Raw genomic sequence first — 22402 nt, 5'->3', positions numbered from 1 at the left:
GCCATACATACTGGATACTGTACCTGATATCTTTCTTTCGCATACAATCGATCGGGTTTGGTGTCTGTCCTGCTATCCAGGCGATCTTGTGTGCGCCTGGTAAGGTTAGGACCAGTGAAAGACTTCGTGCATCGCTTGTTTTGTTGTGCCTTATACAATATGTCTCAGTTGGATCATCAATTCATCCTCAAATCTTATCGTGGTTGAAAACTGGAACTATCAGCCAGTCAGGTTGGACTAAGGCTGATCACTGATGCCGGGGGCAATTTTCAACATGGCTTCTGATCTTGAACTCGCTTCCTCATTTATCCCTTCTTTGTACAAGCCTGCTGCACTGCTCCCTATTGCAAGACATAAACAGAGTTTACTCTATCTAGTCGAAACCTATCCAGTCACCATCGTCGTTGGACAGACTGGGAGCGGAAAGACAACCCAGTTGCCCCAGTACCTTGAGCAAACAGGATGGTGTGCAGATGGGAAAGCGATTGCTATCACGCAGGTAGCGTCACTCCCGCCCTGTTTCTGCTGACCAGCAAAGCTGACATTCCACAGCCCCGTCGTGTGGCTGCCACCACAGTTGCCGCTAGAGTAGCCGAAGAAATGCGATGCAAGCTAGGCGAGGAGGTGGGCTACTCAATCCGCTTTGAGGACCTGACGTCTGCGTCCACCAAGATCAAGTTCCTAACAGATGGAATGCTGCTTAGGGAGGCACTGGTAGATCCTCTGCTGTCGCGGTATTCAGTCATCATGGTCGATGAGGCCCATGAGCGGTCTCTAAGCACTGACATTCTATTGGGCATCTTGAAGAAGATCATGAAGAAACGTCCCGAGCTGAGGATTGTCGTCAGCAGTGCAACTTTGCAGGCTGAAGAATTCCTGCGCTTCTTTGCGGGAGACGAATTCGACAGTGAGGCGGAATCTGGCGAGATGGGTGGGAAGGTCGGCAGGATCATCAGTCTAGAGGGTCGCATGTATCCGGTGGACATGCTCTTTCTTGAGTCGCCTGCAGAGGACTACGTGGAGCGAGCCGTTAAAACCGTCTTCGATATACACCTTCAGGAAGCAGAGGGTGATATCCTTGTGTTCTTGACCGGCCGGGAGGAGATTGATGCAGCCATACAGCTGATCTCGGAACGCGCTGCCAGCCTTCATCCCAAGGCGCAATCTTTGCTCCCACTCCCGCTCTATGCCGGTCTGACAACAGACCAGCAGATGTACGTTTTCGAGCCAGCTCCCGAAAACACTCGTAAGGTTATTGTGTCCACCAACATCGCCGAAGCGTCTGTGACCATCAATGGTATAGTTTATGTGGTTGATTGTGGTTTCGCCAAACTGAGAGCCTACAATCCTACTACGGGTATTGAAACGTTGACTGCGGTCCCGATATCCAAAGCTGCAGCAGTCCAGCGTGCCGGTCGAGCTGGGCGCACGAAGCCGGGTAAATGTTTCCGTCTCTACACGCAGCAAGCATATGAGAGCCTCCCAGATGCAACCATCCCAGAGATCCAGCGATCTAACCTGGCGCCGGTAATAATGCAGTTGAAAGCTCTTGGCATCGACAATATTGTCCGCTTTGATTTCTTGACGCCTCCCCCGGCCGAACTCGTGATCCGTGCTTTCGAGCTTCTGTATTCCCTGGGCGCAGTCGATGACTACGCCAAGCTCACCAAGCCACAGGGCATGCGGATGGCCGAGTTAGCCGTGGACCCTATGATGGCGAGGGTTCTACTATCTGCGCCGAGCTTCGGCTGTCTGAGTGAAATACTGTCAATTGCTGCTATGGTTAGTCTACAAGGCTCGGTCTGGGTTCAACACGACGGTGATCGCAAAACCTCGGAGAGCATGCGGAGGAAGTTTGCAGTGGAAGAAGGCGATCATCTGACATATCTCAATGTCTACCAAGCCTTTGTTACCAAGGGGAAGAAGGACTCGAAGTGGTGCCGAGATAATCTTTTGAACTTCCGGTCTATGCAGCGAGCTGTGAGCATACGTGCCCAGCTCAAGCGATACCTGGAACGTTTCGGGATCCAGGTTGACGAGACCCTTTCTGCCCGTGCTAGACAGGAGGACTCCAGTAAGCTTCCCGAGAAAATACAGAGATGTCTCACAACCGGGTATTTTGCGCATGCTGCAAAGATGCAGCCCGACGGCACATTCAAGACGGTGAGCGGCGGGTTGACGTTGCATGCTCATCCGAGCTCGCTGATGTTTGTGAGTCAAATTCCTTGCCAATGACTCGAGATTTTGATGCTAACTGGTCGTGTAGAATCGCAAAGCGGAATGGGTTATATTCCATGAGATACTGCAGACTGGGGAAAAGACTTACATTCGAGATATAACGAAGATTGAGAAGGGCTATTTGCTCGAGTATGCACCGAACTACTACCAAGTGCATTAACTGCTTTCTGGCATAGTCACTCTGAAATAAGAATTCTTGTATACTAGACGACTCTTGGTAGTCTGTGTTTCTATGATGATATCCCAATGCATACAATTACTTTTTTATGGTTCCTACTGAAGACGATTCTCAAATTTACTTCGACTAATTAGAGTAGAAATGTTCTACCAACTAAGAGAAACTCAAGAATAACCGTCTGCTAAGCACAGAGACCTTGAGAGATTGGAATAGTGCAGGTTGTGGTCAGGATGCACTGATGGGTCCAAATGAGTTAATGCATGACTTAACCGAAGATTCCACCATTCACAGTATGATCTCGTACATCTTTCTACTCTTGCTATCATCCACACTCAACCAAAGTTGTCAGCAAGGGTTCTCGAACCGTCGCTTCGCACTCTACCTAGCTCATCAGTCATCATCAGTCAAACTCAATTCAAGCTTTCATCTCTACCGGCGATCGTCAGGAAACTCAGATATCGCATCGCGAGATGTCGGGCCATCATCATCATGATCACGGCCACGGCGGGCATTGCCATGACGAAGACGGTCACGACCACTCCAATGATATAACCCCGGCCATCCAATCGCTTCTATACACGCAAGTTCAATTCGACTCTATTACAACTCTCAACGGTGCGTACAGCATCTGCACTTTAGCTGAACGATCGTTTTCCGCAGATGAATGTTGATCAACATTGCAGAGGCTACTCCCAAGTCCGGCGCGGCGATCGTCAAAAAAACATGGGCGGAGAGGCTGAACGACGAGCCGGAGCTGGAGAGTGATGCTGACGAGCAGCTCCTGATGTACATTCCGTGAGTTCTACCCTTTGAGGTGTTTTGGGATTGAGAGGATTGTCTTGCTTGTTGCTACCCCGCCAATGCCCCTCCCGCTCGGTGTCGCAAAGAATGAAGACCACTCCGTCACTCTACTACTATTGCTATTGCCATCACTCTGCCACCACTTTGCAACAAACGACTAATAATTGCTTTGCGCTATAAAAGCTTCACCGGTCAAGTCAAGGTTCACTCGCTCCTTATCTACACCGCGCCAACTTCCTCCGCTCCCAAGACGTTGAAACTATTCAAGAACCGCGACGATTTAGACTTCTCTACCGCGTCCGAATTGTCGCCCACCCAGAAGCTCGAGATCCCCCAGCCGGTTGCCGGAGCGGACGTCTTCGAGATACCCTTAAACCGCGCGCATTGGAACACCACAACCTCCATCACCCTGTTCTTTGAAGATAACTGGAGTGAGGGCGAGGAAGACGTGACCAAGGTGGGCTATATCGGATTCAAGGGAACGTTTATGGCGCTGAACCGCGAGCCCGTCAACTTCCTCTACGAGGCAGCAGCCAACCCGAATGATCATGTGGCTATCCAGGGTGTCAACGGTGTGGGCAGTAGAATCCAGTGAGGCATAGGGAGACTGCTTTCTTTATTTGCATCGTTGTGGTACAAATGACTCGACTTGAACCTTTAACGCAGATGCCCTTGTCGTTCTAGTCCGCCTGTGTGTTGGGTGGTGTAGGCTGACCGTGGAATATGCTGTTTCTGGTGATAGAGCTGGACTTTATCCACGTACCGAGTGCCAGTCGGAGTTCAGCTATGTATGTATGTTGTAACATTGACCATGTTGAGCTATCTAACGATATGATGAAATACTATGAGAACATGACAGAACCTATAACTCCAGAAATGCTATGCGGAATAACAATTGGTGGCTAAGTAATCTCAAGCCAGGACAGCGGTCCGCTCTTCGGCCCTGGCCTTCCTTCCTCCAGTCGACGCCTCGGATTGCGCTTCTCCTGCCGCCTCCTCCTCCCCAACCTCTGGAAGCGATGAGACGGGAGCATTGGGCATGACAACTGGACCCTGCGCTTGACGTTGCAATTCTTCCAATTCCTCCTCGACCTCGTCCTCGTCCTCCCTGGATAGACGACCTGCGAGCATTTGACTGATTTCCTGCAACCGCCAGCTTAGCATACCCATATCACATAAAATCCCTCCATGGATATCGCCGTCAAGCTTACCTCCTGATATGCTCGTGCCTCCTCCGTCTCACCCATCAGCTTCTCCACCCCCTCAATTCCGCCCATTTCCTTGTTGATGGTCTGCAGAACCTGGGTCCCCTGCTGCAGCCCAAAGAGTACATCTTTCTGAACGAGCGCAAACTCAATCTGCCCCGTAAGTTGTTCCAGCTGTTCCAGCTGCTTGTCCGTCTTGTCGAGTAGCGACTCCTGGTATTTCTTGCGGCGCAGGGCGAGCAAGGCGCGCTTGCGATCGTTCCGCGCCAGACATTCCTTGGCGATGGCGGTCTCCCGGTCCGTCAGCACGGTGATCCGCTTCTGGTATTGGCGGAGCTTGTCGCGTTGATTCTTGAGGTCGAGGATCGCGCTGTAGGGCACATGCACCCGTCCGTTTAGCTTATCTATCGGGACCAGGGGAGGGGGAGGGAGCTTCAGCCGCAGTGGAGTTCCCGACTAGCAGGCATCGCAATGAGGATTTCAGCGAAACCGAGGGGAAAACTCTTACCGATCCTGAGCAGAGATCTTATGGGAGCTGTTAGCGTTTCCCATTGTCAGCGCATGGTGTCGTTGTTGTAAAGAGTGTCGAGAGTCCGGCTTCGAGATGCAGGCCATGGGGTCAAGCGCCGATAACAGATGACGTCCGCTGCGTATCTGGTTCCAGTACGGTCGATGCTGCGGGCGGTGAAAGACCTCCCCCAATCAGGCTCATGTAAGATCTGTAATGCGATTACTTTCCGGTAACTAAACTCACCGTTTTCTCCGCCGGTCAATTGATTCTCCGGCCGTCTAAAATTGTAGAAGATCCCCAGCAATTCATGGGTTATCAGATCGCTGATCTCGCACATTGGCTCGCCTTGTGGTTAATTCATACGCTCAAGGGCTTTTTCTACTGATACGCCATGGGTCGCGGGGGCAGGCCCAGCCTTAGACAAGGCCTGGATAAGGATGTGAGTGGACTTCCATTTTTCCATCCCGCAACAGCGATGTATGTACCATTCGCTAATCTCCGCATGGTCATTTTACAGGTCTATCAGATTGTGCGCAAAATCGTTGACGAGCAGGCAGAGAACGGATCGGTGCGGCTGTCTGTCTCCACGATATACGACACCATCAAGCGGTCGAATTCGAGCCTGAACCGCAAACCCAAGAGAATACTGGAGGATAGCATTGAGCGCGTGGTGCAGGTGATGAAAGATGATGAAGAGGAGGAGGACTCGGTGGAGGGTGACTTTGAAGGACTGGAGGAGCCTGCGGTGCCGGTGAGCCCACCTGCGCAGAGACCTACTGCTAGCCACGCAAGCACTGACAGCTGTAGGAACCCAACAACAGCCTTAACAAAAGCCTCGTCGGCATGTGGAACACGAACGGCGCAACCAATCCCCAGAAGCAAAGCGAGACGAATCCTACAGACACGGCCACGCCCGCTCCGAAATCCTCGACGAAAAAACGACACCATGGCGGCGAATCGCACTCGTCCAAGCGCCGCAAGGGCGACTCCGCTGTCGATCGATCCCCGCCTACGCACGTCAGCCTTGCAGACTTGGGTGGTCTAGACGATGTGGTCGAGCAGCTGGGAGACCTTGTCATTCTCCCGATGACTCGCCCGCAGGTCTACATGTCATCCAACGTGCAACCGCCGCGTGGCGTCCTGCTCCACGGTCCGCCGGGATGCGGTAAGACCATGATCGCCAATGCGTTCGCCGCGGAACTGGGCGTTCCCTTCATCTCCATTTCCGCCCCGTCAGTCATCTCCGGCATGTCCGGTGAATCCGAGAAGGCGCTGCGCGAGTACTTCGAGGAGGCCCGGCGCATCGCCCCCTGCCTCATCTTCATCGACGAAATCGACGCCATCACCCCGAAGCGCGAAAGTGCCCAGCGAGAGATGGAGAAGCGCATCGTAGCCCAGCTTCTTACATGCATGGACGACCTCGCCCTCGAAAAGACCGACGGCAAGCCGGTCATCGTCCTGGCAGCCACCAACCGGCCCGACAGCCTGGACGCGGCTCTCCGCCGCGGCGGGCGCTTCGACAAGGAGATTAACATGACGGTGCCGTCGGAGCCGGTGCGCGAGCAGATCCTCCGCGCGCTGACCCGCAAGATGCGCCTCGCGGACGACCTCGACCTCAAGCTCCTCGCCAAACGCACGCCGGGCTTCGTGGGCGCCGACCTCAACGACCTGGTCGCCACGGCGGGCTCGGCGGCCATCAAACGCTACCTGGAGATCCTGAAATCCAACAGCGGGCCCGAGGACGAGAAAATGATGGACATCGACCACCTCAGCGTGACCGACGAGATCAGCCCCAAGGTCAAGGAGATCCGGCGCCTGATCGTGCACGCCAAGGACACCCCGATCGGCGACGAGACGCAGACCGTCCTCGTCTCCAACGCCGACTTCTTCACCGCGCTCCCCAAAATCCAACCCTCGTCCAAGCGCGAGGGCTTCGCCACGATCCCCGACACAACCTGGGCAGACATCGGCGCGCTGGGCGGCATCCGCGACGAGCTGTCCACCGCGATCGTCGACCCGATCCGCCACCCGGAGATCTATGCCAACGTCGGCATCACCGCGCCCACGGGCGTCCTCCTCTGGGGCCCCCCCGGTTGCGGTAAAACCCTGCTGGCCAAGGCGGTCGCCAACGAGAGTCGCGCCAACTTCATCAGCGTCAAGGGGCCCGAACTGCTCAATAAATTCGTGGGTGAGTCCGAGCGCGCCGTGCGCCAGGTGTTCGTGCGCGCCCGCTCCTCCGTCCCCTGCGTCATCTTCTTCGACGAGCTCGACGCCCTCGTCCCCCGCCGCGACGACACCCTCTCCGAGGCCTCCGCCCGCGTCGTCAACACCCTCCTCACCGAGCTCGACGGCCTCGGCTCCAGCCGCCAGGGCATCTACGTGATCGCCGCCACCAACCGCCCTGACATCATCGACCCCGCCATGCTGCGTCCCGGCCGCCTCGAGACCTTGTTGTTCGTCAACCTCCCCAGTCCCCTCGAGCGCGCCGATATCCTCCAGACCCTCGTCCGCAAGCTCCCCATCGAGTTCGATGAGAATCTTCGCCGCCTCGCCGAGGAGTGCGAGGGTTTCAGCGGTGCCGATCTCGGCAGCTTGCTGCGCCGCGCCGGTTACTCGGCCATCAAGCGCCGCGATACCATCAAGTTCGAGGACTTTGTCGCTGCTAAGGCTTTCATTAGACCTAGTGTTACGGATTTGAAGAAGTATGAGCGCTTGCGGAGAGATTGGAGTGGTGGCGTGGTTTAGTTTTTTGTTCGGTTGGCTGGGGTGGTGTCTTGTACATAGATTCATAGAGAGAGTGTATGAATTCTTCCTTTTTTGGGGAATCGAAGATTGTTGGTACGGTTTTTGATACTACTATAATCCCGAGAGGTTTGAGTGTATGCTTGCTGTGCGATGTGGAAAAACGGTCCTCAGGTTGACAGGTATGTGGTGGAGTCTATTGACACAGCCTATCAAGAAGATCAGAAGACTCGCTAGGACTACCTATACAGTAGGCAAGTCTAGCATGCGCACTGGCACCTTGCATGATAGGTCATGCAATCGGCGGTGTTTTGTGAAGGTAGTGATGAGCGGAGCAGGCTTCTGAGCTGAGTAGACGCAGGTCAAAAGTTCTAGGGCAAGTCTACATTACAGCCAACGGAAACAACAGATGGAAGATAACTTTTGAATGGATATCGAAGGAAGAATGATTGTATATACACACACCGAGAACGCCTCTCATGTAGATATGATGGGAACAAACAGTAGACGAAGAATATCCCAAGACAGTATGCGCTTGAGGGAATTTTCACATCCATAAACGGCACGTGCCGTCGGCACCGGCACTGACACACCAGGCTTCGCGGGGGTGCCAGTCGATGTCCAGCACGCCCAGCTCGCCTGTGATCTTGTGGCCCTTGAGGACCTTGAGCGGGACGATGCTGGCGTTGCTGAGCATGTCGCCCGTGACGCTGCCGTGGAAGATCTGGAGGGAGCCGTCGTCGCTGGCGTCGGCGAACAAGGGGTAGCGGCCGCTGGGGTGGAACTTGACGGCGCGGATGGCCTTGCGGTGGTACCGCAGGGTCTTGTACGGCCGCTGCGAGAGCTCGAGATCGTGCCACAGGAGGCGACGGTCGTAGGAACCAACAATGAGGTTGTCGCCGCCGGAGGCGGTGGAGGAGGTCGGGTGGATGTCGAAGGAGGAGATCCAGCGGGCACCGGGTTGGACGATCTTGACGAGGAGTTGGCGGGAGAGGTCGTATCCGCGAACAGTGCGCTGGTTGGCGACGAAGAGGATCGGCTTCGAGGGGTGGAAGTGGGCGGTCTGCGGGGGACCACCGCCCTTGATGCGCCGGCTGAAGGGGTACTGCGTCAGATGCTTCGAGACCGTGTGGATAGCCACAGCCATCGAAGCAGGAGTAGAGGAGCCAGGGCAGACGGTAACAAAATAGTCTCCGCGGCGGTGCCAGGAGATAGACTTGGCCACGTAGCGGAGGGGAATGACCGCGCAGACGCCGGAGTCGGCAAGAGTCGACGAAGGGCGGATCCACTGGGGAGGTGCCCGCTTGCCTTCCTCCGCGGCGCTGGGAGCGGGCTTCGAGGCGGCGAATCCCCATCCAGCGTCAAGGAGCTCCAGACTGGCCTTCTCTAGCTCGGGATCGAGAATGGAGGGCACCATGAGGTAAAGGTCGTCACCCGCGGCGGCGGCCAGAACCACAGCGTCCTTGCCGGGTCTCCAGCGGACGACGTTGACGGCTTCCTCTTCGCTCAGCTGAACGCTCCACAGCTGACGACCGGTGAGCAGCTCCCAGACACGAACAGTTCCATCATCGCCAGCAGTTGCCAACCAAACGCCAGTAGGATCGACCGAAAGGGAGCGAACACGGCCCTTGTGTCCTCGGAAAACGGTGGCACACATAGAGGGGAAAGGTTTGAGCTCCTCGGGGCTGGGAAGCTTGGGCAGCAGGCTCTCGGGATCGATGTTGAGCTTGCTGCGACGAACTCTGGGGGCCAAGTAAAGGTCCAAGCAACGCTCGAACTTCTCCTTGACAAACTCGCCATAACCAGGGACCTTGCGCAGAGAGCCGAAGTCGGTGGGCAGGTACTCGCGCTCCCGGTCCTCGGGGTCCATTTGCTCCCAGGTCTTGCGCTCCTTGTTGTCAGGGAGATATTCGGGAGGGGGGTGATAACTCTCTTCATAGCCGGGAGGTGGAAGCTTGGGGGCGGGGACGTGCATGATGTGATCGGGTCGCTCCTCCTCGTCCGCCCACAGATCATATTTGATGATGTCCTTGTCCTCCTCGTCTTGCTCCGCTGGGGGCTTGTAAGGGAGGATACGACCTTCTCGGATGGCCTTGACGATCTTCATGACGCGTTTGGCCTCATGCTTAGACGGTAGGAAGCGGCGCTTAGGCTCAGGAGCAGCGCTCAAGGGCATGACCTCCTTCTCCGTGGTGAACCATTCCATCAATGGCTCGTAAGGATTGTATCCGTCCTCAGGAATCTCGTTCATCTGCACCTTGCGCAACAACTCCAGCTCGTCCTGGCTGAGCTCCAGAGGCTTTCCAGTGGAAGGATCGGTAAGACCTGTGAAGCCCTTCGGGATCTCGATGCTATCGAGAAGTGCATCCAGAGCCTCACCTGTAGCGGGACGCATGATCTTCTTTCCATTGATATCGTAACCGATGTGGGGGTACTGGTTGTAGAAGGACAACGGGATATTGCCGATTGTATTCGAGTTTTCGCCGACGTCAGAGTAATCCGAGTTGTCATCCGGGTTAATTTCATCGTAGACATAGCGGTCATTGCCATTGGCATCCTTTTCAATGCGGAAATTTACCTCCGCCTCGTCACTCGAGCTTTCGTCGTCCGAGGGGGCTGTAGTCAATTTGTCGGACTTCTTCTGCACGGCATCTTCGCCGTCCGAGGGAATCTCGTCGCTATCAAGCTCGTCCTCCTCATCATCGTCTTCATCGCTGCTGAACTCGTCCACTAATTCGACTTCAGAGTCGTCTTCATCGCTAGACAGATCATTGGCGCTGTCCGAAAGCGCGCCGTTTAAGTCTCCAGCCAATTCGTCACCGGAGAATGCGCCAGCTTCCTCCTCAACATCTCGGGTAACAGCCTTGCGCTTCTTCGATCCTGCTGAAGCAACCATGATGACGGTGGAACGCTTCCAAAATGCGTCCGGTGCTTAACAATCGACAACCGCTGGGAGACCGAATTGATTTCCTTGCAACTTTTTTTTTTCCTGCGTCGGGAAGATTTGCGCTCTTCCACCGCCCACGTGACATACCGCCCGCTCTTATCGTTCCGCCGCTCGACATACTCCGCAAGGCTATCGATAATAATTATTACATCGGTGGACGAGCGCTCACAGCTACGGCGCAGCTTAATTAGTGCTTGCTTGCTGCTGGATAAGAAAAGCCCTGAATCGATTCATGAGCTTATTATGACGCAGTTCGAGCCTCAGCCCGAGTGGTTCCAGCCGCCGCTTACGCTTTCGGACAGCACCTTCAATGAGACTGTGGCGCGGCCGGTGAAAAGACATGCTGCGTGTGATGAGTGCAGTATGCCTGACGCACGAGATCCAGGCTCATCATCTGTAGGCTGACAAACATAGGGAAACGCAAGCTGAAATGCTCCGGGGAACAGACAGGTTGCACGCGATGTCTCAAACAGGATCTCGTCTGCCACTATTCGGAACAGAAACAAATGGGACGGCCGCCGAAGAAGCGCTTACGGGAGGAAGAGGACCCCTCAGTGCTTGGTCTCGAGAATAGGTTATGGGCCACAGAGGCGGATCTCAGTCACCTCCTCCCAATAGACCCCGTGGGGGCTGGGGTTCCCTCTGGGGACGTTTTGCAGCCGGGGATTGGAGTCTATACCCCACAGACGACCCCTCCTGCTCCCTTGTCAGACGACACCCAGAGCCCTCCGAGTCGTATGGATCTCGCAACGCCTTTAAACTGCGTACCTACGACAACCACTCCCTGGCCTGACTTCTCCAGCGTCTCTGCGGCGACCGCTAGTTTGACACCGCTTCCGCCGGACCTGTCTTACCCCTCTCCCGATCCCACGGATTCATCCGACCAACAATGTTCATGTCTATCGCGTCTCTACCTCTGCCTCAGTCATTTATCCTCCCTCGCTCCGTTTCCGATCTCGCAACATACATTTTGCTCATTATACATCGCGGCGCGGACTTCGCGGGAGGTCATCCGCTGTCGAATATGCCCGAGACGCTTCGGCACGGGGATGCAGAACGTCATGTGTACCGGGACCCTGCTGGCTGTCATCGCCGACTCCTGGCTTCGTGTTTACAAGGCTAACCCGGTCGACCTGGGTAAGCAGTCGACGTCTTCTGCGTATGCCGCGACGATCGAGCAATCTCCCAATCCGGCAGCCGGTTGGAAAGACTGGCTCCGGCAAACTGTACGCGGCGCAGTCGTTGGTGGACCTTATGACCCTGCCGGTAGCCCTCAAGTCACGGAAACACCCAGTCTTCTTGCTCTTATCGAGGAGATGGAAGCACGTCAGCGGAGATGGCACCAGTCATCACCATTGCCTCCGGACGAACGGGTTCTACCTGTACCAACCTGCGAGAAGGATGAAAGCGAAGCGCTTTGCCTGAGGGTCATCCGGAGCGCGAGAGAGGTCATCGCTAAGTTCCGCTTTGAGCCGTGTGATTACCCGCAAGGAACGGTGCCTGTGACGAGTAGCATGATGTAACTTCTGCTGTTTGGTTTTTTCGCTTTCGGAGGTAGCGTGTGGCTTGCTTGGTCTTGCTCCACCACTACCGTCCTGTGTGCATGATATTCAAGCGTAGATCTGTTCTCCCGATACCAATGTGTTATTCATGCGGCCGAATATATGTACAAAGGACTGCACCATATATATTAGTACCAAAATAATGATTACCTGACTTGCCGCATTATCCGGCCACTTCTGTCCAAATCACAGCCCATTTGCCGCGACTATACTAAAAATTACTAGTAGTGCCTATTCATTCATTTTAGACTCAGCCATCCACGCCAGCAGGCGAATGTCCCTATACGTCTGCAAATGCAAAAAGAAACACGGTATATGATGCAAGCACATTTCTTCTTTTATGGATTTGTCATGTTGAGTTAAAATCAAGAGGAAGAAGGAGAAGAAGAAGGAAACCCAGGCAAATATGACCAGTCGTACGCCGATGAAGTATCCAGAGATATGATATAATAGTTACAAGTCATTAGCATATGCAAGCAGAGTTGATGGATGCAAAATCTGAGAAGAAAAAAAAGATGACATCATGAGGACGCTGAGGGAACTGGAGCCATTACTCCTCGTCGTCATCATCCACGATATACCGATTCTTCTTCCGCGTCGGGGGAGTATTGGCACTGGCATCAGGCGAAGGGCGTTTGTGGCGGGGTCTGGCGGGCGGAGCATCATCGTCGTCACCCTCGGCATCCATGTCCTCGTCTTCGAGGATGTCTTCATCGTCGTCATCGTCCACGATCTCGGGCTCCTCGTCACTGCCGACCAGGAAGCCATCGTCTTCGTCGTACTCGTCCTCGCGGGTGCGTCCACGGCGGTCATAGTCCTCCTCGTCATCGGTGTAGATTTCGCCGCGGCGATTAGGCTTCCGCGCTTTCTTGGCGCGAGGCCGGGTCGTCATCAGACCATCATCGTCTTCCAAGCCGCCCACGGTGAGCCCGCCGCCTCCAGTGCGGTGGCCGAATCCAGCCCGACGACCACGGTCAAGCTCCCGGTCAGCCAGCTGTTGGCGCCGACGCGCCGCCTTGAGCTTCTCCCGCTCGGCCATCTCGGCCTGCCGCTTGGCCAGCTCGGGATCCTCCTTGACTTCAATGACAGGCGCCGAGCCGTCCAGCGTTTTCTTGCCGCTGCGAGCGGCCGCGGCCAGCGACTCCTGGAGGCGCTGCACCGCATCGTCCGTCTCCATCGTCGTCGGGTACACTGTGAGGCCATGGGTGAGGTGGGAGGTGAGTCGGAACACGGAGGAAGCCTCCGCGGCGGCACCCAGGTAGACGTGCGAATCGAGCTTGACATCGTATTCACCGGCTTTGTTGAGCGGCGCAAGCGGCTTCGTTGAGATCCGGTATTGCTCTTTCGGCGCCGAGGCAAGCTGCAGAGTCATCGACCCATCCTCCCAGCGGATGATGCGAGCGTTGGATTGGAGGAGAGACTCGTCCTGAGGATCGTGTCTCCAGCAAAGCGAAGTAGCGGCGGTCGCGAAGGGAGGCGCAACGTATGTTTCCGGGTTGAACTCCTCGGTCTCCACCGACAGAAAAGCAGGGACGGGCATGGTGTAGATCTAAGGAGTAAAAGGGGCGGGGTGTGAGTATAAGGTCCGTGCAATACAGTTGTTGGAGTGTCTGACATACCTCGCCATTGGAGGACAAGGGTTCCGGGGCGCGGCTCAGCGTCAAATCCATGATGTTCACCGTTTCCTGAAATTGTTCTTCGCCCCCATCTTCGTAGTCCATGCGCTCTCCGGCGCGATCATAGCGATCCACGTCGTCTCCCGAGTCGAGCTCTTCGTCGTCGAGGGTTCGTTCAGGCTGTTGGCTAGAGACGGGTTAGCTTTCATGCCCCTGATCTTGTTCAGCGCCGGCCTTTTTCCCATACTCATTGTCATCATCACCACCACCACCATCACCGAAGCCTCCATCTGAGGCATCTGAGCCGAAAAGGTCAGCGTCGTCGTAAGTGTTCATATTGCCCGCATCGGAACCGAGCTCGCTGCCCGACGGGCTCCCAGGAGCGCCTCCTGCACCTCGTCCGGGGCGACGGACAATGTCCTCGTCGGAAGAGGACATGTCGATGTGCTAATTCAAGTTCTCGTGTCGGCAGCCAGTGGCCGAAAGCAAGAGGATCGCTGCTAAGCAGAGCTTGTGTATAGGCGCGTTTCTGCAATTGAGTACCTATCAGAGTAGTAGAAGACGAAAGTACTCCAGTAAAAGCTGGAAAGTTTTTTTGGACCGGAGAATAAAGCCGGGGCCGTTCGTGGTTAATTCAATTTCAATGATCGGAGATGATGATGCTGGATGCCATTCATTTCAGTCCGTCAAGCCGGAACAACTGGATGATCCGGATTCTTGACTGGAGGGCGGCAGCTGAACGGGCCAGACCGAATTGAGGGACTCAGGCACTACTAACTACGATACAAGTAAGTTACTAGAACTAAACTGCCCTGAAACAATCGCCCCCCTCCCCCCCCAATCCAGTCTTGACTCCCTCCACTCAATTCAACTCATCTCATCTCATCCCATCTCAATCACTCTCTCTCCCTCCTCCGTCTCTCCCAGTCGTGATTGAATTTCTGCTGCATTGTCCATCGCTGCTCTTGCGTGTCCATTTCTTCTTCTTTTCCTTTTCTTCTACCCCAATTCTAGTCCTCCTTCGTCGCTCACCACTTGCGATTACCATCATTTCCCCCCTCGTGCTGTCGAGTCTACACCGCTTCCCATCATGGCGACTTTCTTCCAGAGTGTGTATGTGGTTCCCCCTCTTCCCCTAAGAATGTGTCCCGCACGGTTACCTTCTCTCCCCTGAAATTCCCTTTGCCGCAGCATGGTCAGAGGTATTCTCGAACTGGTCACCCCCCCTGGCTGGACGGTCAATATGCCACGCCATGCGCTTCCTTATTTATCTGCATCTTCTGCGCATTTTCTTTTCTTGTTTTTTTATTATTTCCCCCCTCGGATGGTTGAAAGTAATTGACACTGACCCGCGATTTTGGATATCATGTTTAGTCGTCAAGGCTTTGGCAGAGGAGGTAACAACAAGAACAACAACGCCCCGAAGATGAACAATGGAAGTCCCGCTCCATCCCCGACGCCGCAGGGCCCCCCAGCGGGCCATGTGCCCAACTCCCCTTCTCTTACGTCGAGCTTCTCGGTCGATACCTCTTCCGCCTACGATCCCGACGCTCCCAAGTACTTCTTCCAGGAGAAATACGCGCCCTTGAATGTAAAGGGCAATTTTCTGACGCTGTGCGCCTGCCCTAAGAACGTGGAGCTGGGCGAATGGCTGGCTCATCAGAGTAAGCGGACCAGCGAGATTGATTCTCTCCTTGCAACATTCTGATTCTGACAATCGGTTCGACTAGTTGTTGAACAATATCGCCTGCTCCACGGTATGCTTCAGGTCATTCAGGAGGTCAACAGCCTCACGGGGCTCCCAATCTGCAATGAAAACACTTGCCCCACCATGTCCGCTGGTCGGTAAGTAGAACGCGAGGTGGTAGACGAACGTATCTCATCTCTAATGATTGTGCGATTGGACAGGTTGACATACACCTGGCTCGTCGATGGCCGTGCAGCGAAGATCTCAGCCCCGAAATTCATTAATCGGGTTGAGAAATGGATCGTCAGCAAAATTCATGACCCAGTCATGTTCCCCACGGAGAAAGTCACGGGCATGCCGGAGACATTTGCAATCAACGAAGTCGGAGGTGCTACCGCGACCTCGGGAGAGGAATGGATCGGCAAATCCAGCGGCTTCCCTCAGACATTCTACAAGGATTGCCAAGGCATCATGAAGCAGATGTTCCGCTGCTATGCTCATCTTTATCACGCACACTGGTTGAATCCGTTCTGGCACATCAACAAACACGACATTCTCAATATGTGCTTCGTCCACTTCGTCACCGTGGCGAAATACTACAAGCTGGTCTCCGACAAGGAGATGGAGCCCATGCAGCCCTTGATCGACCTGTTCATCAAGCAGCAGAGAATCCCCCCCGAGGCTCTCTCCGGGGGTCACTGGGGCCAACAACAGCAGGCCTCTAGCTGAGCTAGAGAGGTCCCCTCTCGTTTACTTTGACCTGTTTCGCGTTTCGTTCGTCTTCTGACCTGGCGTTAGAACTCGCAACCTCTCATTGTAGCACGGCCTTGAAATTGTCTTGTTCTGCTGGCCGCTCTGTCCGGGGTGTCTTGCGCGTGGGTTGCCAGCCAGGACGCGTCTATGATACCACACCCACACCCACTCACATACACACATACACACAACACAGTTGGCGTCAAGCATTTAGCATGCGGTGTGCACGTTTGTTCTTAGTGTTACTCTTGCATATTGTCACTCCTGTCTTCTGGTCGCATCGTCTGGCTACGCAGTTGTCATCATCTTAGCTTAGATTAACAGAGTTGCATCACGATCGGATGGGTTTACCTTTCAGTGGGGGAATTACTTTAGCATGATGTGGGATTGCGTTTAATCCCACCGATGCGGAAATCTTTTGATAATGGAGGCACATTTGATGAATTCTCATAAGATCCGTTGAGGATGGCTCGGCCTGTAGGATTGAGTCCGCCGTAGAGCCCAAGTCTTGAGTTTACCAGACGATATTGTTTGAGTTAGCTCCTACGAGGTCGCCAGCCCGGTGTTGTTGTTGTTGTTGTTGTTGTTGTTGTTGTTGTTGTTGTTGTTGTTGTTGTTGTTGTTGTTGTTGTAGTAGTAGTAGTAGTAGTAGTAGTAGTAGTAGTAGTAGTAGTAGTAGTAGTAGTAGTAGTAGTAGTAGAAGACGACCTAGTGGCGGAATCATGAGCTCGAATTACTAGGTAGCCTCCTCGTGCAATAAAGTCAAGTACATCTCTCCTCCTCTCCTCCATCTACCAGGTTTGTAGTGTACGAGCAGATGATAAATATCGACAAGAAACACCCACCCCCATCCTTCGACGGCAATATAGCAGGTTCACCTTTTCTCTTACTTGCAGTGTAGATGCCATGGAATGGCCGATCCTCGCCAACTAAGTCAAGTGAAGAAATTGACAACACACGCCGTGACCTTAATGGCATCTTGTCCTCATGAAAGGGGGTGACCTGTGCCTTTGGGATATCTCTCTGGTAGCATCCAGCACAGTACGAATGGGCTTCTTCTTCTCGAAGGGGCAGACAAGGAGGACGACTTGGAGAGGGGGGAACAACCCTCTTAACTCCAAAAACAATCCAATCACATTTCCTTGAGGTTGTAGAAGTGACGAACGCACAGCAGCCTAGCCATGGAGGTTCTGTACAGGAAACCACAGCACCAATACAAACACAGCTTTATATCAGTAGTGAGTGTGTGAGTGAGCGAGTAGTATTGGCTCTGTATTCACCACCAACAGTAATCTTCTTCAATCTTCTGTGTTATTGCTCAAAAAGACCTATGATGTCGTTCGTGTGTTTCTTTCAGTTGTGCGGTTGGCCATGCGGCTTTTCCCCGGTCCCGCATGGCTCATTTTGCAGGAACCGCATGGTTGAGAAATTAAGTGCGATGAGGATCGTGATGAACCGAATAACCTCACAACCTTATGCGGGGGTTGTCTCTCGGCGAGGATTCTATGATGTAGACCACGAATAGGAGGATGAGATGATGAGTTTCTTCATGAGCTAGATATTTAGATAGACGACCCTTTTTACTCTGGAGTTCATTCAAAAGTCCTGAAGCTGGACTTGTGTAGGGTCCGCTGGGGCCTTACTCGTAACACCTTATTTGTGTGGGAGAAGTGAGTGAATGTGAATGTTTCTGGACAGATGTTGATGAAAGCTCCACATCCTCTCACTTCTCCCCCTGGTCAAGCCTGATAAATTCTCACTTTCTTGACTTCTTCACCTTCTCATCCATCGAGTTCCTCTCTCACCTTTTTCCTTTCATCACGTCTCTGACTCTTGTCGATCCCTGCAGACCAGCCAGACCATCCACACCGATGAGTTCAGTGATTCCTCAGAAGCATCCAAGCCTCCCTCTCTGTCCTCTTGTCCGCTTCAGAACATCGGATCTTCTGCAACGTCATGGAGAGAGTGAGAGCGGTAAGTTTTGTGTTCATTGAAACATGCGATAGGCTGCTATCCACTGTGTTTACCTTCGGTTTGTCAAAGTCCTTAGTACTGACGAGTTGTGACAGCATTCCATGGCGGAAGAGCCGATGACCTCGAAGCTTTCTCGACTTAGAGAGGCCAGATCCCCAATCTTCACGATGCTGCACTGGCAAATGGCCAAGAGACAGCCCTGGGGCGTTGAAGACACACCTCCCGTATCCCCGGTGCCTCCTCTGAGTCCAGACGATGAAGGATACCCAGTTCACCTGGCTGAAGAGACTATTCCAGACGTCCCAGAGCTCGTTGAAAGCAACAATCGTGATGACACAGGATCTGTGTCTTCTGATGAATCTATCGACTTGGATGATCTCGAAGAGAGAGTTGTCCCCGGCCTCGTGTCTCGTCCCGGCTGGAATATCCTAGACTATCACCTGTATCTTCTCAGCAATGAGCGGGGCAGAGATGAGCATGCCAGGAGAAACAGCATGTACATCTTCGACGGGACTGAATGCACCATACGTTCCTATGAAGAGCTCTTCGACCACGAGGTACTTGCACCCTTCAATGTCGGGGATGACCCTCAGGTCGTGTTCAATATCCTACCCATCATCAAACGCGATGCATCCCAATGCCATGCAGGCTATATCCTCGGGTATAATCATGTGAAGAAGACGCTGTATGCTCGTTATTTCGATTGGATTCCTCACATCGAAGATCTTGAATTTGTGTGGGAGGATGGATGCAACATATACGAGGTGTCAATTCATGGCTTGCTGGACCTCCTCAATGAGTGCTTCGTCCAAGAGAAGTTTTTCCCAGGCCAGGGTATCTTGAGCATGAGCCCCAATCGTGGTTCTTCTCGCAAATCCCAGAAGTTCGATGATCCTGGGATGGAACTGGTCATGACAGCCCTCTTTTGTCAGTGGATCAGGGACGCCGCAGATCCGCTGTTCGGTCCTGCTTATCTGCGGATTGGAGATCTTAAGGAGCAAGCTGCCTTCTACGAGCAGCAGTGTCGCCTGATGCTGCAGCGTGCTTCCGCTAGAGCGTGGTTTTATATCCGCGACGGTTATGTGCCGGAAGATCTTGCACGCAACCTGGAGCTTAATGCATGGACCAACGATCTATACACTTATTGTGACTCCATGTATGCTGAGAGTAGAATCGACTGGCCCGCTCCTAGCTTGAGGACTGCGCATGAAATTCGACAGCGATATATCAGGACCCAAAGAGCCGAAACCTCCGCCGATGCGCGTTTCCAGAGACTGTTTGACGAGGCAGACGGAGTTATACACATCAACCCCCAAGAACTTGCGCTTCAGGAGCTTACCGCCATGGTCGGACGGAAGCAGGCACATCACTTACTAGCATGCGCTGCTAGCCAGTGCCTAGACCAACTCGTGTCAAGTGAAGAAGAGGACAACGACCAATTTGATGTCTCTATCGAGTGGCTTGCGCGCCGTCTAGCGTATCTCACCCTGGACTATCCGGAGCTGGACAGTCCCACGAACCGCAGCCGTTTTTACAAGCTTCTGATGAACATGGGTGTTTCAGTGAAGCAACAGCCAGAGGAGCATCTTACCCAGTTGCCTGATACTCCGCAAAATGGCGACCTCTGGCAGCTGGTTGTCGATCCGTCTCAAGCCAACGCCTCCGGTGCTTCGGGCCTGCTTCCTAGCCCCATCGATTAGCGAAATCAGAGAAGACTGATGACCTGGAGATACCTGCTAGATGACTGATGACTGTGGCTTAGCCTCTCTCAAACTATCTCTTCTAGGGCCCTAGATCCATCTGGTCTTACTGGTATTTATTTAAGATATTTTCCCTCTTAGTTTTGTCAGAGTTTGATATCTTTCCTTGGCTCGGGTTTTCTTTTCTTCTCAGGTGCACTCGTTTCTTTCTCTCTTTCTGCGTTTCGTTATTTCTCCCCACTTTTCTTTTATTGTTTCTCGTCTTCCTTCATGTCGATTTTAGTGTGCATTGTTTTCCGATCGTTACCTTTCTATTGCGCCAAATCATCATAAAAAAAAAAAAAGGACATGACAGTCAATTGACTGTGAATGGTCAGCATAGGCGACGCAATGGGGGTGTCGTCCTTACAAGTCTGTTCCCCAACGACCCTCCTCATTCACGACTACACCACTTCTTATCATCAACACGCACCACCGGCAGGTCCATTACCAAGCTGCAGCATTCTCCGATAATGCTTGACCGCCGCTCTTGCTGACAGCCGCCGAGACCCGTTAGCCGGATCCACTACTTTGTTCAGATCGCCGGCGATCGAGCCATGTTTTATGACTCCTTCTTGCGGCAAGAAAGCCTGGTGCTTTGGCCTCAAAAAATACTTTGTTCAAACCCGATATCACTGGAACAGTCCGAATCCTTTGGTTGTAAAACCCTGGGGTATTTGAACGCTTGTTTCCTGTTTTAGGTAGAAAGAAGATGAAGCTTGTTCGGAGAGATGTTAGCTGGGGCGGTAAAGAGAAAGGTAGAGACTTGAATGTGTGAGCGGGGAATGTGAAGAATGGAGGCTGGATGATTCGGAAAAAAGGTGGGAAAAGCAAAAACAAAGGGTGTTAGTGCTGGAGCTTAGCTCAAGAATGTAATGATCACCATCGGCTGATGTGATTTGATTGATGATTGTTCTGTGATGTTTGGTGTTTGTGTGATGCTTGTCGCTTGTGCAGGGTTCTAGATGTGCTTTTATGTATGGTCTGGAGTCACTGATTATGTCACAGGTTCAGAGCGTGACTGGGGGAATTGTGAGGGGAATGTGATTGAGGAAATGCGTTTGTAAGTAGATAGCATGCTTGAAGATGTAGTAAAGCATTGATGGATGGCGTTTTGTACTCCGTAAATAGCAATGAAAATGGTTTGCCAGCCAGACGCATGACTTCCTGCCGAGGACCTGCCGTACGGAACTGATTGCCTTTTCGGGAAGTACCGATTCTCTCAGTCAGTCAGTCAGTCAGTACGGAGTAACCAACTACTGCAGCAAGATCTGATAAGTGCAAGTCTTAAATTGGCTTCATCTCGTCGAGGTCAGCTCTCAGCTTCTTCTAATTGAGCAATGGATGGACAGGTTGGTGCGGGCAATTCCTTGATCCGATTAAACAATGACTAATTTCTGAGTTCTCGCAGGGTTACGCCAGCTACTATAGAGATGCAGCAAATTTAGGCCACCGCATAATAGCACGGCATCCCTGAGCACTCCCCGTGCGTACTACAGGGTCTGGAGCACAGTATACTGACTGCACTGAGGAGATTGCGATCCACAGCCACAGAATAGAACCGAGTCAACCGACTGTGGCTGTGAACGTGGGGCTCTGCATGCTCGATCCGATCCTCGTTCCCAGCTCAAGATCGAAAGGATTTATTTGAGCCCACCCATGATGGGAACCCGTCCTCGGTTGATGATACGAAGATACGAACATCATACTGGGGCTGACCCTCGCTTGGAACCATGGATGCTGTGGATTCCCTTGACGCCCATGCTGCTTGCTGCTGGTGATGCTGATATGCTGCCAAGATTCGACTAGCCAGCAGAGGAGCCAACAGGCCAATGACCAGAGACATGAAAAATGATAATGACCCGTGCAACTCTTGGACTCTTGGCTCTCCATAATAGCAAAGAAATGAGTTGAATCGGATTGCCCGTCTGTGACTCGGTGGCCTCTCGTTCTCTCTCTGTTTTCCCTTTTTCTCCTTTCTTAACTTTCTCAGCCCTGCAGCCCTATTGAGATTCTGTTGTGCTGCTCAGTTACTCTCAGATCCCGATGTGTACGGTGTGAGGCTTGATTGACAGACAAATTGACTGGTGTCTTATGCTAACCACCTGTCGCCGCTCCTTTCCATTCTACTTCTACTCCAAAGTGATCATCAGTTTGGCTTTCCGGGACACGGATCTACTGGTCTAACTTCGGTTCCAAATCTTCCTTCCGTCCCACCGTCCCCCGTCCACAATTAACAACCCCTTGACTCCTTCCAGGGGATCCGATTTACAGACATCCTGGTCTCCCTGGTCGGGTGGCATTTGATCATAATCCCCTAATCCCTCTCTTCGCGTCAACCTCTGTCACGTTCTTTTCTCCTTCCTTACTTGAATTATTTTGGCTATCCGATAATTACGCGACGTGCACGACTTGCCGCATCCTTCCTTTCACTGTAATCACATATCAT

At 53.1% G+C, this 22402-nt stretch overlaps 9 protein-coding genes across 9 annotated transcripts; 6 read left to right on the top strand and 3 right to left on the bottom strand.

Moving 5' to 3' along the window:
- The first annotated feature begins 30 nt into the window (after nucleotides 1-30).
- Nucleotides 31-2445, top strand: BP01DRAFT_361127 (putative ATP dependent RNA helicase). Its single transcript, XM_025576072.1, has 3 exons — nucleotides 31-499; nucleotides 553-2211; nucleotides 2267-2445. The coding sequence occupies exons 1-3, from the start codon at nucleotides 275-277 to the stop codon at nucleotides 2396-2398; spliced, it is 2016 nt and encodes a 671-aa protein (XP_025426606.1). The 5' UTR covers nucleotides 31-274; the 3' UTR covers nucleotides 2399-2445.
- A 296-nt stretch (nucleotides 2446-2741) lies between these two features.
- Nucleotides 2742-4058, top strand: BP01DRAFT_329604 (PITH domain-containing protein). The gene is made up of 3 exons (XM_025572993.1): nucleotides 2742-3031; nucleotides 3100-3211; nucleotides 3401-4058. The coding sequence occupies exons 1-3, from the start codon at nucleotides 2887-2889 to the stop codon at nucleotides 3810-3812; spliced, it is 669 nt and encodes a 222-aa protein (XP_025426605.1). The 5' UTR covers nucleotides 2742-2886; the 3' UTR covers nucleotides 3813-4058.
- A 12-nt stretch (nucleotides 4059-4070) lies between these two features.
- BP01DRAFT_361124 (ESCRT-III subunit protein VPS20) lies at nucleotides 4071-5026 on the bottom strand. Its single transcript, XM_025576071.1, has 3 exons — nucleotides 4931-5026; nucleotides 4429-4792; nucleotides 4071-4360 (listed from the first exon to the last, which is right to left on the bottom strand). The coding sequence occupies exons 1-3, from the start codon at nucleotides 4972-4974 to the stop codon at nucleotides 4130-4132; spliced, it is 639 nt and encodes a 212-aa protein (XP_025426604.1). The 5' UTR covers nucleotides 4975-5026; the 3' UTR covers nucleotides 4071-4129.
- A 231-nt stretch (nucleotides 5027-5257) lies between these two features.
- BP01DRAFT_329600 (putative AAA family ATPase/60S ribosome export protein Rix7) lies at nucleotides 5258-7729 on the top strand. Its single transcript, XM_025572992.1, has 3 exons — nucleotides 5258-5372; nucleotides 5451-5684; nucleotides 5741-7729. Exons 1-3 carry the CDS (start codon nucleotides 5325-5327, stop codon nucleotides 7676-7678), a joined length of 2220 nt encoding a protein of 739 aa, XP_025426603.1. The 5' UTR covers nucleotides 5258-5324; the 3' UTR covers nucleotides 7679-7729.
- A 361-nt stretch (nucleotides 7730-8090) lies between these two features.
- Nucleotides 8091-10631, bottom strand: erb1 (ribosome biogenesis protein ERB1). Its single transcript, XM_025576070.1, has one exon. It carries the CDS (start codon nucleotides 10569-10571, stop codon nucleotides 8223-8225), a length of 2349 nt encoding a protein of 782 aa, XP_025426602.1. The 5' UTR covers nucleotides 10572-10631; the 3' UTR covers nucleotides 8091-8222.
- Nucleotides 10632-10780: 149 nt separating this feature from the next.
- Nucleotides 10781-12321, top strand: BP01DRAFT_419335 (Zn(II)2Cys6 transcription factor rglT). Its single transcript, XM_025579400.1, has 2 exons — nucleotides 10781-10983; nucleotides 11037-12321. The coding sequence occupies exons 1-2, from the start codon at nucleotides 10866-10868 to the stop codon at nucleotides 12143-12145; spliced, it is 1227 nt and encodes a 408-aa protein (XP_025426601.1). The 5' UTR covers nucleotides 10781-10865; the 3' UTR covers nucleotides 12146-12321.
- Nucleotides 12322-12505: 184 nt separating this feature from the next.
- BP01DRAFT_419334 (Paf1-complex subunit LEO1) lies at nucleotides 12506-14464 on the bottom strand. Its single transcript, XM_025579399.1, has 3 exons — nucleotides 14048-14464; nucleotides 13804-13987; nucleotides 12506-13733 (listed from the first exon to the last, which is right to left on the bottom strand). Exons 1-3 carry the CDS (start codon nucleotides 14236-14238, stop codon nucleotides 12735-12737), a joined length of 1374 nt encoding a protein of 457 aa, XP_025426600.1. The 5' UTR covers nucleotides 14239-14464; the 3' UTR covers nucleotides 12506-12734.
- Nucleotides 14465-15226: 762 nt separating this feature from the next.
- BP01DRAFT_307816 (Mob1/phocein family protein) lies at nucleotides 15227-16216 on the top strand (the record flags this gene model as incomplete). Its single annotated transcript, XM_025572314.1, has 3 exons — nucleotides 15227-15464; nucleotides 15531-15645; nucleotides 15709-16216. The coding sequence occupies 3 exons, from the start codon at nucleotides 15227-15229 to the stop codon at nucleotides 16214-16216; spliced, it is 861 nt and encodes a 286-aa protein (XP_025426599.1).
- A 2312-nt stretch (nucleotides 16217-18528) lies between these two features.
- On the top strand, nucleotides 18529-19494 carry BP01DRAFT_270066 (uncharacterized protein; the record flags this gene model as incomplete). The annotated part of the gene is made up of 1 exon (XM_025571382.1): nucleotides 18529-19494. A coding segment is annotated over one exon (966 nt), but the record flags the coding sequence as incomplete, so codon positions are not given.
- Nucleotides 19495-22402: the final 2908 nt, after the last annotated feature.

The sequence above is a fragment of the Aspergillus saccharolyticus genome (assembly GCF_003184585.1).
Source record: "Aspergillus saccharolyticus JOP 1030-1 unplaced genomic scaffold BP01scaffold_64, whole genome shotgun sequence".
NCBI lineage: Eukaryota > Fungi > Ascomycota > Eurotiomycetes > Eurotiales > Aspergillaceae > Aspergillus > Aspergillus saccharolyticus.
Note: the sequence above shows the minus strand (reverse complement) of the source record. Positions and strands in the feature narration are given on the sequence as shown.

Bases quoted from the DNA above. Each gene is read 5' to 3' on its own strand.
- BP01DRAFT_361127 (XM_025576072.1), top strand. From the start codon at position 275: ATGGCTTCTGATCTTGAACTCGCTTCCTCATTTATCCCTTCTTTGTAC. The intron at 500-552 runs GTAGCGTCACTC...GACATTCCACAG, and splicing joins AAGCGATTGCTATCACGCAG to CCCCGTCGTGTGGCTGCCAC. The intron at 2,212-2,266 runs GTGAGTCAAATT...CTGGTCGTGTAG, and splicing joins ATCCGAGCTCGCTGATGTTT to AATCGCAAAGCGGAATGGGT.
- BP01DRAFT_419335 (XM_025579400.1), top strand. From the start codon at position 10,866: ATGACGCAGTTCGAGCCTCAGCCCGAGTGGTTCCAGCCGCCGCTTACG. The intron at 10,984-11,036 runs GTATGCCTGACG...TGACAAACATAG, and splicing joins TGCTGCGTGTGATGAGTGCA to GGAAACGCAAGCTGAAATGC.
- BP01DRAFT_329600 (XM_025572992.1), top strand. From the start codon at position 5,325: ATGGGTCGCGGGGGCAGGCCCAGCCTTAGACAAGGCCTGGATAAGGAT. The intron at 5,373-5,450 runs GTGAGTGGACTT...GTCATTTTACAG, and splicing joins GACAAGGCCTGGATAAGGAT to GTCTATCAGATTGTGCGCAA. The intron at 5,685-5,740 runs GTGAGCCCACCT...TGACAGCTGTAG, and splicing joins TGGAGGAGCCTGCGGTGCCG to GAACCCAACAACAGCCTTAA.
- BP01DRAFT_361124 (XM_025576071.1), bottom strand. From the start codon at position 4,974: ATGGGAAACGCTAACAGCTCCCATAAGATCTCTGCTCAGGATCG. The intron at 4,793-4,930 runs GTAAGAGTTTTC...TGTGCCCTACAG, and splicing joins AAGATCTCTGCTCAGGATCG to CGCGATCCTCGACCTCAAGA. The intron at 4,361-4,428 runs GTAAGCTTGACG...TGGCGGTTGCAG, and splicing joins AGGCACGAGCATATCAGGAG to GAAATCAGTCAAATGCTCGC.
- BP01DRAFT_329604 (XM_025572993.1), top strand. From the start codon at position 2,887: ATGTCGGGCCATCATCATCATGATCACGGCCACGGCGGGCATTGCCAT. The intron at 3,032-3,099 runs GTGCGTACAGCA...TCAACATTGCAG, and splicing joins CTCTATTACAACTCTCAACG to AGGCTACTCCCAAGTCCGGC. The intron at 3,212-3,400 runs GTGAGTTCTACC...GCGCTATAAAAG, and splicing joins CAGCTCCTGATGTACATTCC to CTTCACCGGTCAAGTCAAGG.
- BP01DRAFT_419334 (XM_025579399.1), bottom strand. From the start codon at position 14,238: ATGTCCTCTTCCGACGAGGACATTGTCCGTCGCCCCGGACGAGGTGCA. The intron at 13,988-14,047 runs GTATGGGAAAAA...ACCCGTCTCTAG, and splicing joins GGTGGTGATGATGACAATGA to CCAACAGCCTGAACGAACCC. The intron at 13,734-13,803 runs GTATGTCAGACA...TTTACTCCTTAG, and splicing joins CCTTGTCCTCCAATGGCGAG to ATCTACACCATGCCCGTCCC.
- erb1 (XM_025576070.1), bottom strand. From the start codon at position 10,571: ATGGTTGCTTCAGCAGGATCGAAGAAGCGCAAGGCTGTTACCCGAGAT.